The sequence below is a fragment of the Thyridium curvatum genome (genome assembly GCF_004353045.1).
Source record: "Thyridium curvatum strain D216 chromosome Unknown NODE_112_length_102259_cov_88.592664, whole genome shotgun sequence".
NCBI lineage: Eukaryota > Fungi > Ascomycota > Sordariomycetes > Thyridiales > Thyridiaceae > Thyridium > Thyridium curvatum.
In genome coordinates this window covers 1-16454 of record NW_022156867.1, presented here as the reverse complement: position 1 = coordinate 16454, position 16454 = coordinate 1, and the positions used below count along the sequence as shown (strand labels likewise).

The 16454-nt window shown below is 57.9% G+C and overlaps 4 protein-coding genes across 4 annotated transcripts; 1 reads left to right on the top strand and 3 right to left on the bottom strand.

Moving 5' to 3' along the window:
* Positions 1-1062: 1062 nt before the first annotated feature.
* On the bottom strand, positions 1063-1728 carry E0L32_011628 (uncharacterized protein; the record flags this gene model as incomplete). Its single annotated transcript, XM_031134378.1, has 1 exon — positions 1063-1728. The coding sequence occupies one exon, from the start codon at positions 1726-1728 to the stop codon at positions 1063-1065; it is 666 nt and encodes a 221-aa protein (XP_031000154.1).
* Positions 1729-5447: 3719 nt separating this feature from the next.
* Positions 5448-7948, bottom strand: E0L32_011627 (uncharacterized protein; the record flags this gene model as incomplete). Its single annotated transcript, XM_031134377.1, has 5 exons — positions 5448-6275; positions 6340-7225; positions 7280-7410; positions 7473-7846; positions 7909-7948. The coding sequence occupies 5 exons, from the start codon at positions 7946-7948 to the stop codon at positions 5448-5450; spliced, it is 2259 nt and encodes a 752-aa protein (XP_031000153.1).
* Positions 7949-8410: 462 nt separating this feature from the next.
* Positions 8411-11646, bottom strand: E0L32_011626 (uncharacterized protein; the record flags this gene model as incomplete). The annotated part of the gene is made up of 2 exons (XM_031134376.1): positions 8411-10771; positions 11542-11646. The coding sequence occupies 2 exons, from the start codon at positions 11644-11646 to the stop codon at positions 8411-8413; spliced, it is 2466 nt and encodes an 821-aa protein (XP_031000152.1).
* Positions 11647-12108: 462 nt separating this feature from the next.
* Positions 12109-16454, top strand: E0L32_011625 (uncharacterized protein; the record flags this gene model as incomplete). Its single annotated transcript, XM_031134375.1, has 7 exons — positions 12109-12123; positions 12220-12459; positions 12540-12575; positions 12650-12991; positions 13053-13153; positions 13228-13332; positions 14585-16454. Coding segments are annotated over 7 exons (2709 nt in total), but the record flags the coding sequence as incomplete, so codon positions are not given.

Sequence of the window (16454 nt, the reverse complement as noted above, 5' to 3'; positions counted from 1 at the left end):
GCCACCTCCTCACTTGGTGAGGGGTGGTTCCGGTAACCCGGGTTGGCGTGGCATCGTGCCAAGGATAATCAGGCTAAAGGGCAGCATCGCCAGCTATCCCCATCTGAAAGTGCGGAGTTGGAGAGTGGTGAACGGGTCGGATTTTGAGAAGGGCCACCAATAATTTCCCTTTTCGACTCGACGGCCGAAGATCCCATGGCTAGTCGAGGAAGGTTCGTGACAAGTTTGTCAAGGCACATTTGTCATCTGGACTGCCTTTAGGCAAATGTGTTATGAAAACACTAGTTACACACGTAAAGATGGCTAGGATAAAGATAAAACAATATTAAAAAGGAAGCCCAAAGAAAAGAGGAAAGGACAGGAACCAATAGAAGTAGAAGAAAAGGATTATCCACTGACAAGGACTTGGCTTACACGATCTCATATAAGTAGTGGATAACCCTTGAGAGAATGGGCTGTGATGAAAGAATCGTGGATGACGACGAGCCACCACAGTGCTCAAGAAGTCGCTACCCAATCAGGTCGACACACCTAGAATTTGGCACTGATCCTGGCGTTCAAATTGGGAGTTTATGGGAGAGGTGAAGTGATGTCTCAATCAAGGCAGATGGGGGTATATTGATGATGACAAGAGCAAGCATAACTAACAGACTCAGAGACCTATTATACGAATACATGGATGAATGAAAGATGGGGGACATATGTATGACGTTTACAAAGAATTTCCCATGAAGAGACAATGAAATGCCCGTAGTAAGGAGACATCCCCAAGAGCGTGTTTTAGCCAACCGTCACGCCAGACAAGCATTACGAAAGGATAACAAAAATCAAAAAGGACGCCGTTCGGTATCCAGCCATCCATCAGCTACCAATGCCCGTTGACTCGCAAAATCATTATATGCAGGAAGAAAAAAAGCAGGGAGGAGGTGTCCAATCGTGGGCGACATTGCGTCCCGGTTCCGGAAAGCAACAAATGAGGTCCAGGAACACGGCTGGGAAAACCCCCACGGGCCAGGCCGACAATAGGCGGCAGTTGCCGGCCGGGGGTTTGCTTACCTACCCTCAAAGGATGTCCAGCACCAGCTCACGCTGGACCGGGGTGCTGCCGAACTGCACCCCCACGTCCCGCACCATGATGGGGATCTCGTCTGCAGCCTGGACTGGGACAGCGTTGCTGCCGAAGCTGGCATCGCTAAAGTTGGACCTGGACCTGGGCCCGGCCCGGGTGCCTGTGACAGTGGCAGTGGCAGATTGGGCACCGCTCCTGTACAGCAGGCCGGGCGCCGTCCCCAGCCAGCGGACGATATCGCCATTGCTGTCGCAGGCGGGGCAGACGAGGCCGTGGAGGTCGAGCATCGACATGGTAAGGTCCGTGTGGCGCGGAGAGCTTGGGGTGTCTCGGAGCTGCTGCAGCCTCGCCCTGCTCGCCTCTCCGTCGCTGCCGGTGGCCAGCGTGTTGGGCTCGGTGTCCGGGTGTGACTTGTTCGAGTCCTCAGTCGCAGGGTCCGAGTCAAGCGGAAGCTCGGCCTCGCGGAGGGACAGGATGCTGAAGCGAGAGACGGTGGCGGCGTCCGAGGCCTCGTCGGCGGAAGCGGCTGCTGCTTGGACAGAGGAGAGGTTGGCGGCTTTGTGCTGGGGAGGTCTGGTGCGGGAGAAGACGTCTTCGACAAAGTCCCACTCGTCCTTCTCGGGGAGGTCATGAAAGGAGACTTTCTTTGAGCTGGCCATTGTGGGGTGTTGAAGAAGTAGGGGGGGATAGAGGTATAGTCGAGGTGTAATCTTTCCACGAGCGTAATAGATGTTAGAACGGCAGGCAGAGCGAGGCGGGAAGCGGAAGGAGGGCGTAGAGCAGAGCAGAAACATACAAATCTATTTGGCGAGGCAAGAGAAGAAAGTACAATGCGTTGAACGGGAAGACACAGGGGGGGAGGGTTCAAAAGGCAACAGGCAGATCGAAGCAGGGATAGGTCAATCTGGCTGTTAAGGTGCAAGCTTGGCCTTGAAGGAATGAGAGTGAGGGTAGAAACGAGGAAGGACTCGGGTTGAAGCAACAGGAGGAAACACAGAGCTTTTAAGACTTGTGAAGATTGCCAGAGCTCAAGCCACGATGGGCAACACACAGGAATTACGGTGTCGCTGTCGGGCTGCATGTGTGGCAGAGCTGCCACCCATGCAAGCCAGACATCATTACTTCTCCTTGGGAACTACCTAGTACCTTACCTCCCTCCATTGGTACCTTGTCTAGTCGAGGACTGGAGCACTGCAGAAATGTGGTGTCTGGCGGGTACCTTGCAAGCTTGCCTTGTACATGCTGCCCGAGGTGTCGCGCGAGACCAGTCAAGAGTCGGGGGTTTCGTGGAGTTAGGCACTCTGGGTCGGGGACGGAACCCGGGGCCTGTGTACGACACATAACCAGATACTATGATGTGTGTTACATGGATACTACCCTGCTGGGTACATCAGCAAATCGGGTGGCATTGCCGCTGCACAGCAGCGAGACTCTGGGGTCGGTGAGGCCAGCATTGCGTCCTGGGCTGTCGTTGTCTGGGCTGACCGAGAGCACCCGAAGGTCGAAGGTCAGCGAGAGAGGTTGATTCGGATGCAGATGATCTATCAGGTCAAGGAACCCCAGACCGCTGTGGGCATTGCAGGGCTGTCATTGCTCGCTTGTAATGAGCGGTGGACAAGCCCGGTGAGGGAGGGGCCGAGGAGGACCGAAAGCTGGCTTGAGGTAGTGATAGACGGGCAAGCCTAGAAAACAAAACGGCGCCGGAAAGCTGCTGCGCCATTCCACCGTTCGCAGCTGACGGGATCCGCTTGGACTCCGTGTGAGTTGGTAACCACCGTACCTGGGACATATGCCGGAGCACAGATATGTGTACTGGACCTACGAGAGCCACTCGAGGGAGTACTCAATGGACCCGGGCGGAATGTCCTGCAGGACTCGTAAGTAAACAATATACCTAGGTAGTTAGGTTGCGGCGTTTTTGAGCTGTCACGGGGTTTGAAAGGTTTGCCATGGATGGGGGTCCATGTAGATTCATACATCAACAACTTCCAGGTTGTAAGCATCGATGATTCAGTCCTGTAAATCCCGTATTTACTGGGTACAAGTAGTTACGGAGTAGTCGTTAGCGGATCGCACCGATCCATGTCATTGAAGGACGACGAAGTGGAGGATGGAGGCCCTGGCTCCAGCGGGTCCCCGCCCTGCAGTACCCACCTCCAGGGCTGTTTCCACCACACCATTAGGTAGTTACCTACCCCAAACATGTTGAATCGAATCAATCAATGTCAATCTACTTTACCTAGCTAGGTATGCAAGGTCGGCATGTACGCCAACGGATATTGCATGCAATCTGGCACCTGTGGCCATGCACCGAGATGCTTCTGCAGTGTTTGGCAAGTGACTCCAAACGTGGTGCCCCTTGACTGGCAATTTGCTTTGGCAGTCCTCGAATCGGATCGGATCTCAGCAACTGATCTGCTCCCCCAAAAGCTTGGCCGGGTTCCAAATACCGACGATGGTTGCTGTGTCTGAACCAGTTGCCCAGTTTCTACGCAAACGAGGATCCGCGTCAAAGCCCCCCCTCCCTGCCTGAGGAGAACTAATAGAGATTCACCGTAAAGTGCAGGGCGAATGACGCACCCCCCCCTTGCTGGCCGCTGTAGCGAATCCCACACCTGTGATGATGAGGGGGGCCCAAGAGGTGAGCGACTTACGGAGTAACCGTGCTGGCTTACCTGGAGATTGGGGTAAAAAAAAAAACAGCGCAATGATCAGCCCGTGTTCTGCCGGCCAGCCGCCCCAAACCAGTTCGCAAGCCTCACATTTTCGACAAAGTGTTCCCCGCATCGGGCTGCTTCTTCACCTCGATTTCCCTCAATTGGGATTGAACCGGGTCGAGGACAAGCCAATAGAGTCAGGCTGTCGAGAACGATGGAGAAGAAAGGAGGAGGCTTTTTTTTCTTCAACTTACGTACCAATGCCCTGCCATTGATGAGCGTGAAATCCACTATGGCGTAATCAACCCTGCCAGGCCGCATCATGTGCATCTCCAAACTTCACACGTCCTTGTCCTTCCCTGCTCGATCGAAGGTCTTTTGAGTCATCTTGTCCTGTCCTCAGTGGACCGGATCGACTCCACTGCATCCCCGGCTTTTTTTTTTTTGGTTTTTTTTGGAGAACCCACCTGGGCACCCCCCAGAGCTTCTGGAAGAATTCGCTGCCAGGGGCCCCTGGACTCCACTGTATCCGCTGACCCCTAGCCCCTGCTTAGCGGTGCTTAGGTGGCCTCTTCGTCAGCCCCATCCACCACTACCTACTAGACTACCTACCTACTATACTTTAACTGGCATATACATATTTAGGTAACTACCTCTCTAGAATAATATCGCCAACTGCGTCTCCAAGGGTCACCGACCAAATGAGCGTTCAGCCCGCACCCATATGGCCGCAGGCTCTCCTATCAAAGGCATCCGGATCACGGTCCGCGGGACGGACGGCACAGCAAGGCCTGCAACATCGACCGACCAGGTCTCCCGTGAAACATTAGTTTTGGTCGCCCGAAAGTACTCGAATGAATGTCAACCGACCACACAGAAGTCATAACTCGCTATCTAACTATGTACACTGTGCTGTGCCACACACACTTCACGCCCAACATCGGACGGCGAAGCCCTCCCTCCCTGTAAGGTTGGTCCGATGTTCCTGACCCCCCTAGATCTTCGCCGGGCGCCTGCCTGCCGGACTACTTGCCCCGGCCCGGGGGGGAGGGGGTCGCACAGTTAATGAATGCCTTTGGGTATATCTCAAACGTGGCGGTGAGATGAACACGCGATCTCGTGCAGCACTACACGAGCCTCAAACCCTCGAGATAGGCCGCCTCGTGCGATGTGTGTCCCCGGGTCATTCCCCGGTCGCACCAACTCTCACATTGAACACAGGGGGGGGGGACACCAGTCTACAACCTCCAGTCCCCCTTCACAGCACCCACCACATGTATATGGCGTTTGCATCGGGAGGAACCACCCCCCTGTGGAGGTGCCGTGGAACACCGGGCATGCAAAGGAGCCGACCATAAGCACGAGCTGCATCGGACGCAAAAGTAGGACTCCCCGCATGCCCCCCCAGCACGCACAGATTATGTTCGTGCCCCTTACGCGGGCAGGGGCTTGTGACCGGGACGCAAAAGCAAGCGCATATGCCAATAATCTGCACATTTGTTCATTCTTCTTTCTTCCTCGTGTAACTTGGGGGGGCTATCCGGAATATTCCCGCGACAAACCACCAGTGGCGCACACAAAAGTTGTTGTTGTTGTTGTTGTGCTCCCATGTATACTTGGTTGGTTGGCCCGGATCTCTTCCGCCCATCCCTGCCTGCGCTATAACGTACTCCGTATATACCGATATCCAAAAAAAAAAAAAAAACTTGGCTTTCGTTCTCTCAACCACCAGCGCCTGCGGGGACGTACGTCTTGCCCTTCTTGCCCCGGGCGGCGCCGCCCCTGTCCCTCTTGGCGACCGGCGTCCTGGGCGCCACCCCCGCCCCCTGCGGTCGCCGCTCCCCGTTGCTCTCCGAGGGCGGCGACCTGGCCGCGAGATCCTTCATCACCTCCTTACGGCGCCTCTCCGTCTCCAGCGCCTGGTCGACGGCGCTCTCGAGCTCGAGCTCGATCGAGCAGCGGACCTTGAGCGCCGCGATGGCCGGCCACACGCTCATCTCCCCCTTCCGGATCCAGTACTGCAGCGTGTCGGGCGCGGGCGCGTCCAGGAGCCTGGCAAAGTCCGACGTCGCCAGCTGCGGGACCAGCGTCATGCTCTCCTTGGGCACCGTCTCGTCCAGCAGCAGCCTGCGGATCGACGGCGGCATGAGCCCCATCATGTCCAGCTGCGTCATCCTGAGCTTGACGAACCGCACAGAGAACCCCGTGATCCCGTTCTTCAGGTTGGTCAGCCGGTACTTCCACCCGCCCCAGATGGTCTGGTCCCGCGTCGACGACGGCCCGTGCATGTCCGACTGTAGGAACGGGATCATGTACGGGCGCGCCTGGCTGATGATGTAATGGTTGACATTGAAGTACTCGCTGAGCCGCTGGAGCGGCGAGTTGCGCCCTTGGTAGGAAGCTTGCGTCCAGTGGCGGAACCTGACCTCTGCGGCCGGGGCCCAGGGCTCCACTACACCCTTTTGATTCTTGCAGAGCAACTTCGTCTGGTTGGCGCCGTACCAAGCAGCATCGATGGCGTTGGATGCCACGGCAGCCGTCCACACCAACTGCAGACCCACGGTGGTTAGAAAACGACGGGACACCCGGGAGAGGGTTATAAGAACGACGTACCACGTTGGGTGTAGAGATATAGTTGAAGACACGCGGGATGCCCGCCTTGTCGCCAGTGGCTACGGTGATGTTGAGCACCCGGCCGCTCAGGTTGAACGCCTCCTCAAAGGTCAAATCACCACAGTTGTCCCGGACACATTGCTCCAGGACGCGAATGTCCAAAAAGTGCCCGTCTCGCCAGAAGCGGGAGACGCGGCGCTTGAGGGTGGCAAACCTCGTGCTGAAGTTTTGCTTCAGCGGTGAGTTGTAGCCCAGATGGAGGGCCGGCCCGGAGAAGGCGGTGAGGTTGATCTTCTCCCTGTCCCCGTCGAACACGGCCGGCAGATCCTCGTCGGCATGGATCCCGACGAGTGCCGCGATCAGCGCTCCGGTACCGGTGCCGGTGATGATCCGGGGCAGGAGGCCGCACTGGAACAGCGCCTTGGCAACGCCGAGGTGGCAGAGGCCAAAGATAGAACCCCCCTGCATCACGAGCGTGCTGACGCCAAAGGCCTGACGGAGCTGCTTAGTCGTGTCGAGCTTTTCCTGCTGGGTGATCAGGGGCGCTTTCGAAGCCATGACCCTCTTTGCCAGCGCGTCGCTGGCAAAGACGGCATACGCGGCCTTGGCCACCTGCTGCTGGTCGTTGGGGGTCGTCGGGAGCGACCCGAGGTCGGCAATGGCCTCCACCATTCGCTGTATGTAGTTCTCAATCAGGTGCTTGGTGCCCTGGTATGAATGGTTGTACAACTCGGGGTTAGTAATGCCGCCTAGATTCCGGACAAGGCCGGACCGGATCACCTCGATCAAGGCGTTGATGTCTTCCTTGACGAGGGCATCGTCCAGGGAATGAATGCGCTCGTGGATGATCTTGTAGTTGTAGCCACTTGACTGATCATTCAGCCGCCTGCACAGTCCCGTCAGCTCGGTCGCCAGGTGAGCCTCAAGGGCCATATCCTACCATTCCGAATTGTTCAGCCAGCTATCCAGAGCCTCGGCCGCAAGTTCCCATTCCTCGAAACTTTGCGCATCGTGCAGTTTACGTAGCAAGGACCTCTCCTCCGTCACCGGATAGAACCAGTCCTTGAGTATCTACTCGTTTTTCAGTACAGACTCTTGCTGGGGCTCCGCGGGAAGCAGCACATGCGACATACCTTGACCCAGCAGAGGGCTCCGTAGATGAACGCGACTGCGAGGCAGCACAAGAGCTCGAGCAGCCAAACAAACATAGCGCCACTCGCCAAGGGACTTGAAAGATATGGAAAAAAAAAGACCCTTCCAAAGAAGATAACTCGTTGTATCAAGATGGATAAGGTGACCGTCTTTGAGGACGTCGAAAGGCAAACACGCCCCGGAAGCGCTGGAGGATGAGGTGAGCCGCAGAAGTTCAGCGCAGTCTCGCACTCTTGGGCGTCATGATCAGCAGCTGTGGGGGCTGCGACGCTCGAGGACAGTCGAAGCTTCTCGGAACGGTCATGCATGTGAAGTTTGGTTGCGACCGGTGGTAATTTCAGGTTGTGGGCGGGAGCTACATGAAGTATGTACTTGAGTAAGTTTACGACGCATGCCTGCCAGACGCGGGAGACGTACGTGGGAGAGATTGAAAGCATGTGAAAGTTGCTGTTCCCATGGCGCTGGTTCTGGTGGGGCGAAACTCTGGCGCGTTCCAGTTCAGCCCCGATCTACTTTGTTACATGTGTGCGGTGCATCTCGCAGCTCGCCCCCAGAACAAGATCCGGAACAAGACCTGCCAACGGGTGCCCCAAGAACGATCTCCAATCTACTGTTGATGTTCTAAAATTGGCAAATATAGCACTCTTTACCTTGGAGAAGCCCTGGCAACCCGGTTGAGAAGGTCGAAGGGCATCTTTTACGGATAGGATTAGACTGGCTCTTTTGAGCTGGCTGAATGCATGCCATCCGTTCCTAAACCGCCTGGGAACCAACGATAATCGTGACGAAGCCGTCTATTAATTCAACACTCTACAAAACAATGTTGCCCCAGTATGAGAGAGTGGGGCGAGAGAAGCCCATCTACTATATACATTACGTTTATCCAGAGCTTCGCAGCGGAAGCTTCATCGCGCCCCTATTAGATATACTGCGACCCAGGTGTCCTTCTTTGCCTTTCTGCCTCCTGTCCGAGGTCGTCAAACACGGTCAGATCCGCCAAGAACCGCCGCAGCCGCAAGCCGGTCCTGCTCCGAATCCAGGCATCCAAGTCCTCGTCACAGGCCGCAGAGACGGCCATCTTGAGCCCCTTGAGCACGTCCCTGTCGCTGATGTCATGATCGCGGTAGCCGCGATCGCGACCGGCCGCATCTTGTCCGCGTCTTTGTGATTGCTCCTGTGGCGGCAGCATGGTTCGTGGTTCCGAAGGCTTTGGCGGCGGTGTCGGCGGCCCCCTGCGGCTGTCATTGTCCATATCATCGAGCTTTTGCACGACCGCGTCCAGGGCTCTCTCAAACGATGAGGTACCGCTAACAGCATAGCGCCAGGTGAAGGGAAGATCCAGGACTGGAGCCGACGCATTTCTTGATGGCGAAAATGGCGCCGTTACCGGCACCTGGTTCTGCTGCCTGGACTTCATGGGAGGACTAACTGCGACTGGTGGCTGCGCATTGGAGCTCTCGGCATAGAGCAGCCCGATAGTCTCGTTAGTAGGTAGTAAAGCCAGGCCTAGGGATGTCTGTGTCTGTGCATCTCTTGCGTGGCGTCTGCCCGGCTTGTTACGACCAGTCGATGTCCCATGTCGTTGAAGTTTGGCGGCGTTCTCGTCATGATAGCCTGGTGATATGACGCTGCCCGGAGGGGCTGGGAGATCTTTGTCATTGTGCTGAACTGTGCTTGCGTGCGAGGATCTTTGTGTGCCTTCGGATTTGATCGAGTGTGATGCTGTCTTGGCCCGACCCATTGATTTCTTTGGGACCGGAGGTGGCGTATCATAGACAATTGGAGAAAAGGCAAGAGGAGTCGGCCCCGATGGAGTACCATGACCAGTAGTCTCCACCTGAGAGACATCAGGTAGCTGATGGTGCTCTTCTTCCAAGACCTGTGGCAGCCGAGTGGTCTGGGCCCCTGAGCCTGGCCTGGGCTTCCTTCGGATCCAGGACATGTGTTTCTTCTTGGTAGTATCTGTTCCCCGACGTTTCGGCGGCGGCACCGGGTCAACGAGCAAGAAAGCCAAATCATCTCGAGATGCTGGTGGCAGGCCATTAGAACTCCTCGAGCTTCGGTTGGATGACGTGGATCCTCCATCAATTTGGGAACGAGGCTGAATCGCGGCCTTTTTGCGTTCGTGACGCTTGATCTTTCTCTTTTGGACACGCTTGCCCATCTGCTCAGTGGACGTGACGGACAGGCCCGCGGCTTTGAACTGCTCATGGTATGGGAGCAGCTCCTTGATCGTATGCAGAGAATTTCGAGTCTGAGTACTTGAGGAGGCGCACTGTGGTGCCTTTCCAAACGCTCCGGCGGCACGAGCATACCGTGTGAGCTCCCTGCAGAAGCGGTCCAGCGCGATCCTCTGAGATGAGGTCCGGGAAGGCAGAGAAGGGGATCGATTCTCAGGAAGCCCAGGGCTTTCGGGGGATACGAGAGAAGAGAGGCGATGTTGTTGGGACAAAGTTCTGGTTACCGATTCCCAGACAGCAGGATCAGCCATACCAAGCCGCTTGTCTCGCCTCGAAGTCCTCATGGTTCCCGGCCTCGGCGGTGCTCGAAGAGGAGTCGCGGGAAGTCGGGACACGTCTCGAGAATGTGCGATAGGCTGCGTGGGCGTCGGCACATACACTGCTCCAGACGGGTCCACCGAGCCATCCTGGGCGTCAACAAGGAGATCTGGCCGGTCTAATTCCAAGGTGGATGGATGGAAGGTCCTTTCCGTGCCGGCGGGGCGGGTCTCGACATCCAAGCAAGGACTCGCCTGGGGTGGCAAGGGTGGCGGAGGCAGCACCCCCCAGTACCGCGCCGAACCCGATCCGTGTAGAGGGGGCTGTACGCTGCGATACTGGGCAGAGATATCCGTGGGCCTGGATGAGTTGTGTCCGTCAAAGCCGAACACGGGGTCTTGCAACTGAGGGCGCCCAATCTGGCTCCGGTCCAGGCATGGATACGGACCCGAGTCCTTGGGGACGAGCAGATGCCTTGTGACGTCGCCAACCCATGACTCGACCTTGCTCGCCTTTGTCTGCGGCCTCGCATTACGCCGTCCACGACAGCCCCTCTTCTTGGGCCAGGAGACGCCGCTGGCCGAAGTGTGACTGAACGAGACGCGGACTTTGCCAGGGCGGCGGCGGCGGCGCAGGACAGTTCGCTGGCGGCTGCGTAATTTGGTCGGGGACGGGGCAGGAGCCTGCAGGGCAGCTCGGGCTGGCTGACGAGGAGAACTCTGATCGGTACCGCGCTTGGATGATCCAAGACGGATTCTGGGGAAGCGATGCGAACTTCCCTTCTAAGATAAGTTAAATGTAGGCATCGTCCATATTCCAAAAAGAAGGGGTCGACTCCAAAAAAGAAAAGAACAGCGGTCCCTCTGAAGGGGGTTTAAGATGATGGTGTAGCTGCAGACGGACCGGCCTTTTGCAAGCTGTCACATTTCTCGTGTGATGGGAGGGAGGTACAGCAAGGAAGGATGAGTGGTGAGTTGAGGTGGTGGCAAGGCTCTGCCTAACCTTGAATGGTTGAGCGAGGGTTTTCAAAGGGAAGGCATGACGATCGCTCGCCCAGGATCAATGATGACAACTAAAAGGGGGCAGGCAGTAGCGGTGGTGCTTGTTGGCGTGAACAGAGAAGTCGCATCACCGAATATCTCGAATGCCCGGAGCCGAGTAAGTCTCGAGTTGCCGTCGGCCCTTTCGCAGGAGAAACTCAATGGCGGCAAAGTCTCGCTTGTCAATCTTGATGCTCTTTTCAAATTCAGACCTAGTCCTCCCGTCAGTCTTTTGTTTCGTATTGCCGATGCTCTCTCGTCCACACCCACCTGGCAAAGGTCAAGAAATGAGCCCGCGTGGCTTCTGGCTTCTTGCGGATCTCACGGAGACACTGTCGATACAGGCCCAACACCTCCTTCTGGAGGCCAGACAGTCGCGCCATTCGCCCTGATGAAGCACGGCGTCACCGCACTGGGTCGCCAGGCGATCCAATGCAGCCGATTGACCTGAAAGAAGAATGGTTGAAGCTGCTTCGTGTGCAGTCAGATACAAATCCGGCCTATTAACACACACTACACTCCCGAGCACACCTGAACTCGGTAGTTTCAGTCTCGGGACCTGGAATATTGCCGGGCAGCAAATTCCAAAATTCGATTCGGGACGGATGATTCAGCATTGGTGCAAATGCCAATTAGTGGAGTTCTCGGTGCAAAGACACTACGGAGTACGGTAGCTATTGTCCCAAGCCGCTAACTCGTTGGGGGATTGCTCTTCAGCCTATCGTCCGCCAATCGGAGGTGCTGTGTTGACAGCTTGACGACTCCGAATAGCGAGCTTTCCCCTCCTGGTCCCCAAGTCTCCGGCGCGGACGACCCTTCCCCGCAGGGTGTGGAGAGGCTTGAAATTCTGTGTGTCGGAGGTGTTGTCCCAAGAGCGAGGTCGGCCGTCGCTGAAGCTTGAGCTCGCGTGGCCGCCTCCTCTCGGTGCAATGCCGAAACCGAAGGAAACAGTTTTGGTTCCGAATCGCGGGGATCTGGCCTTTGAGATATAATATTTACTACCAGCAGCATCACAGCGCCGACGACGAATCTCGTCGTCTCTTCCGCTCTACATGCGATTCCCAATTACGTCGAGAACCATGCCCAACTTCCAGGTGAGTATCTCCGTGCCGGTCATGACCTGCTGTCCGTGAGGCAGCAGGGGCCGTGAACCCCGACCGCTGGGCCGAGACCGGCTGACATGCTCGCAGCGTCTAGTCCGCTTCCTGGCCAAGGACGGCCGCACCTATTACGGTGACGCCATTCTCCCCCAAGGCGTGAGCGACATTTCTCAGGCCAGGCAGGCCCGCGTCATCGAGGGCGACATCTTTGGCAGACACGACGTGACAGATGCGGTCGCCGACATCCGCCTCCTGCTCGGCCCGTTGGCGCAGGAGCATGTGCGCAGCGTCCGGTGTCTCGGACTCAACTACGCCCTGCACGCTAAAGAGGTAAAGCCATGCTGTGTTCCGTGGGTGGGCGGAGCGCTCGTTAGTATGAGATGAAAGATCTAACTGCTGTTCCTCACTAGGCTGGCATGAAGATCCCCGAGTATCCGGTCCTGTTTGTAAGTGAACGCCCCCCTTTCGTGAGACGCTGGACGTCTGTGGCCTACTCGCAGGCACTGACACTATGGTATAGTACAAGCCGCCCACCGCGCTTGCTGGCCCGACTGACCCCATCCCCATCCCCGCCCTGGCCCAGAATCTGGATGGCCTCGACTACGAGTGCGAATTGGTCATTGTCATTGGCAAGAAGTGCACCAACGTGCGCGAGTCGGAGGCGCTCAGCTATGTCCTCGGCTACTCGGTCGCCAACGACGTCTCGCAGCGCGAGTGGCAGATCAAGAGGGGCGGTGGCCAGTGGTGCCTGGGCAAGGGCTTTGACGGCTGGGCTCCCTGGGGCCCTGGCATCGTGTCCAGGGACGTCATCGACCCTCAGAACCTCAAGATCTCGACGAGACTCAACGGGCAGACCGTGCAAGTGGGTTTGGGCCGTAGATGAGATCCCATGCATGAGCCTCCAGCTGACATGTGATATGCAGGAGAGCAACACGGCCGACCAGATCTTCAACGTCAAGAAGACGATTGCCTTTTTGAGCCAGGGCACGACACTGATGCCCGGCGACATCATCCTCACTGGAACGTAAGTGGGATTTCATCTCATGCTTAATATTCTCTTGTGATCAATGCTGACACTAATCTTTCCACCATCTTCAGTCCCTCAGGTGTTGGCATGGGCCGGTCCCCTCAGCTTTGGATGAAGGATGGCGATGTTGTCGAGGTTGAGCTTGAGGGTGTCGGCAAGTGCGTCAACAAGGTCGAGTATACCAGGAGGGACGCCGCCAGGCTATGATGGATGAGCGATCTGCGTGTTCAAGACCATAGATCTCCCCAATCGGGCAATGAATCACGCGTATACATGTATAACCGTCCTGGGTCCAAGGTGGACAGCAGAGCATAGCCACCCGCACTGAGTACTTTTTGGTTCCATGGTGCAGGAGTCTGCACGTAAGGACCCTTTGGTCGCGTGACAGATTGCCATTCAAGCTTTTCTGGAATGCCGTCATTCATGGTGGTTTTACTGTAAAAGATATCGCTCGCATGGATCCGCAGTCCACTGATGATCATCTCAGGTTGTTGCCATAGCCACACAACAATCCAATACCAGCAGCACTGAGCATAGGTGCGCCTAGTCTACTACTTGTCCAGGTTGTAGACTCCCAGCCTAAACCCTATCCGCAGTGTTGAACTGTCTCGAAAGTGCTCTAATGGTGGCTGAGGCGCCGAACAGAAGGTGGGGAGCTCCCTTAGCACAAACCAGCAGCTGTGCCAGAACTGCGGCTTGGCACATTCAGCTCGCCGTGCCTAAACCACACGCTACTGTCCAACCACAGCGTGTGAATCGAGCACACTCCCCGTGCCGTCAACTCCGAGCGGTGCACGCTTCGCCCCCAAGTCCGGCTTTCTCTGCCAGTCTGACCTGTCTGTCCATGGTACCGGAGCCCCTAAAAGAAGATGGTCGAAAACCACGACCAGCTCCTGAAGGGGCCCGTCGAGCTCGGTCGGCCGGTTCCAGAAGATAACATCCACTACGGAGGCGCAGACGCTGTTCTAACCCCTCCGTCTAGTATCTTTGTCCGTCCCGACCGAGGACCAAATCTGGAACAGCCTGCATCACAAGATATGCACTTTGTGGTGATCCAAGGCTGATTGCGCCGGGGGGCGATGCCGGTGGGACAGGCTTTGTATCCATGGATACCTACTCTTGAGTGAGCCTTGCCTGGCCAGCAGCTGGGTCATGACATTGGCCCATCATGTCAGGCAGTATATGATGTGGTCGTATGTGGCGCCCTGCCCTTTTGGCCATTGAGGAAGGATTTCCCATCTGTTCTCAAGTCCTAGTCTCAGATTTCCCATCCATTCATTCCATGTTCTCTTGTCCATCCCCATCCCCATCCCCATCCCCATCCCCATCCCATGCATCTCACGTACTACCGGCCGAGTGGACGGCTCACTGGCTGACAGACCTCTTCCTGCCCATACTGTTGACTGTGCTCTGCTTCCTTCAACCCAGGACCGCCACCAATCTGCTCAACGCCCTTCACCAAAAGCTGGCCGAGTGTCCGACCGTCCTCGCCGAGATGGCTAGCACCCTGGTGTCAAGCCATCCGCTGGCAGAGCAGAGACGACCCGACATGGACGATATAGACAGCTGGGTGCCTCCGCACGGCAAGGCCAAGTCCCTCGATGTGGTGCATCTCGACGAGGGCTACTCTAGCAGCATAAACTCCCTTCCCGGTCTCAGCAGAACGCGAAGCGTGCCTGGAGATGACAGCCAGGACAAAGACTCTGTACGAGACCTTGACGTAGGGCCGGTCTCTGACGACCTCGGCGAAGTGGATTGGACCCAGTACGACCCTCCAGACGCCCTGTTCGTCGTCGAGGATGTCGAGTCGGAGATTGTTTCCGAGATCGTCGGCTCGTCCATCGAAAACATTAGAAGGCAGGTGCGGATGATGCACGATGCTGTCCGCGAGGTAGAGGAGTTCGAATCAAAGGGAAAGCAAAGGGCCGAGAATGTCGGTCCACAGGCTGGCCACGGGCCCGAAACCCAGCAGCCCCCTTCGGAGTGGCAGAACGAGCCATCATTACTTACTCCCGACGTACAACCGGCCCAGGAACCGCGACGATGGTCCGGAGGCTTTGCACGGAGGCTACTCCGCCATGTCCAGGGCTCTGACAAGGGAGAAAGCAGTGCCATGGGCGCCGTGCTAGGTCTGGTCGATCGTCAGAGCCTCGAACGCCCGGCGAGCCGGGGGGATACACCCCAGACGACCCCGGGTGAGGCCAGCTCCTCGAAACCGTCATTCTTTGCCAAGCTCAAGAAGGACAAGGTCGTCGCAACAGTGTACGTCTCTCTACCCGATGCCCGCCCGCGCCCCCTTTTCAACCACATCTCAACCCCCCCCCAACTGACAAGTATCAATGCTCAAAAAAACAACAGCGAATGCGTCTCGTGCTTCGAAGACGTCCCCGTCAAGGCGTCCGTCAAGACCGTCTGCCACAGCTATTGCAAGGAGTGCTTCGCGCGCCTCGTCGAGGCGGCCCTCGACAACGAGGCCCAGTGGCCCGTCAAGTGCTGCCTCAACAACGTCCCCACGCGCACCATCACCAAGAACGTGCCGGGCGACCTGCTCAGGCGCTACGCCGCCAAGGCCGGCGAGTTCGCGACCCCGGTCGGCGACCGCCTCTACTGCCCCGCCGCCGACTGCGGCCGGTTCGTGCCGCGCTACTCCCGTTCCGGCAGCGCAGCCGCCACGGCGGCGGCGCAGTGCCCGGCCGGCCACCGCATCTGCCTGCTCTGCCGCGGCGAGGCCCACGGCGGCGGCGGCGGCGGCGGCACCGCCGCGTGCCCGGGCGACGCGGACACGCGGCTGGCCAACGACCTGGCGGCCGAGGAGGGCTGGCGGCGCTGCCCCCGGTGCGGCGTGCTCGTCGAGCACGGCGAGGCCTGCCAGCACATGACGTGCCGCTGCGGCGGCGAGTTCTGCTACGTCTGCGGCGCCGCCTGGCGCTCGTGCGCCTGCAGCATGGAGGACCTGCGCGAGCTCAAGCGGCGCGTGGCGGCGCAGCGCGTCGAGCGCGAGAGCCTCGCCTCGGAGGAGGAGCGCGGGCTGCGCGAGGCCCTCGCCCTCATCGAGCAGCTCGAGCGCGACGAGGAGGCCCGCGCCGCCGAGTACCGCGCCGAGCTCGACCGCCTGGCCGCCGAGTCGCGCCGCCTCGAGCGCAAGGAGCGCCGCCTGCGCGAGCGCGCCCGCCGCATCGCCGTGGCCAAGAAGTACCGCGGCGAGCGCGCCGCGCTCGACAGCCTGGCCTCCCGCCAGGCCCTCCTCCTGCGGCGCGGCCAAGCCGACGAGACGGCCCGGCTCGCCGCGCAGCAGGCC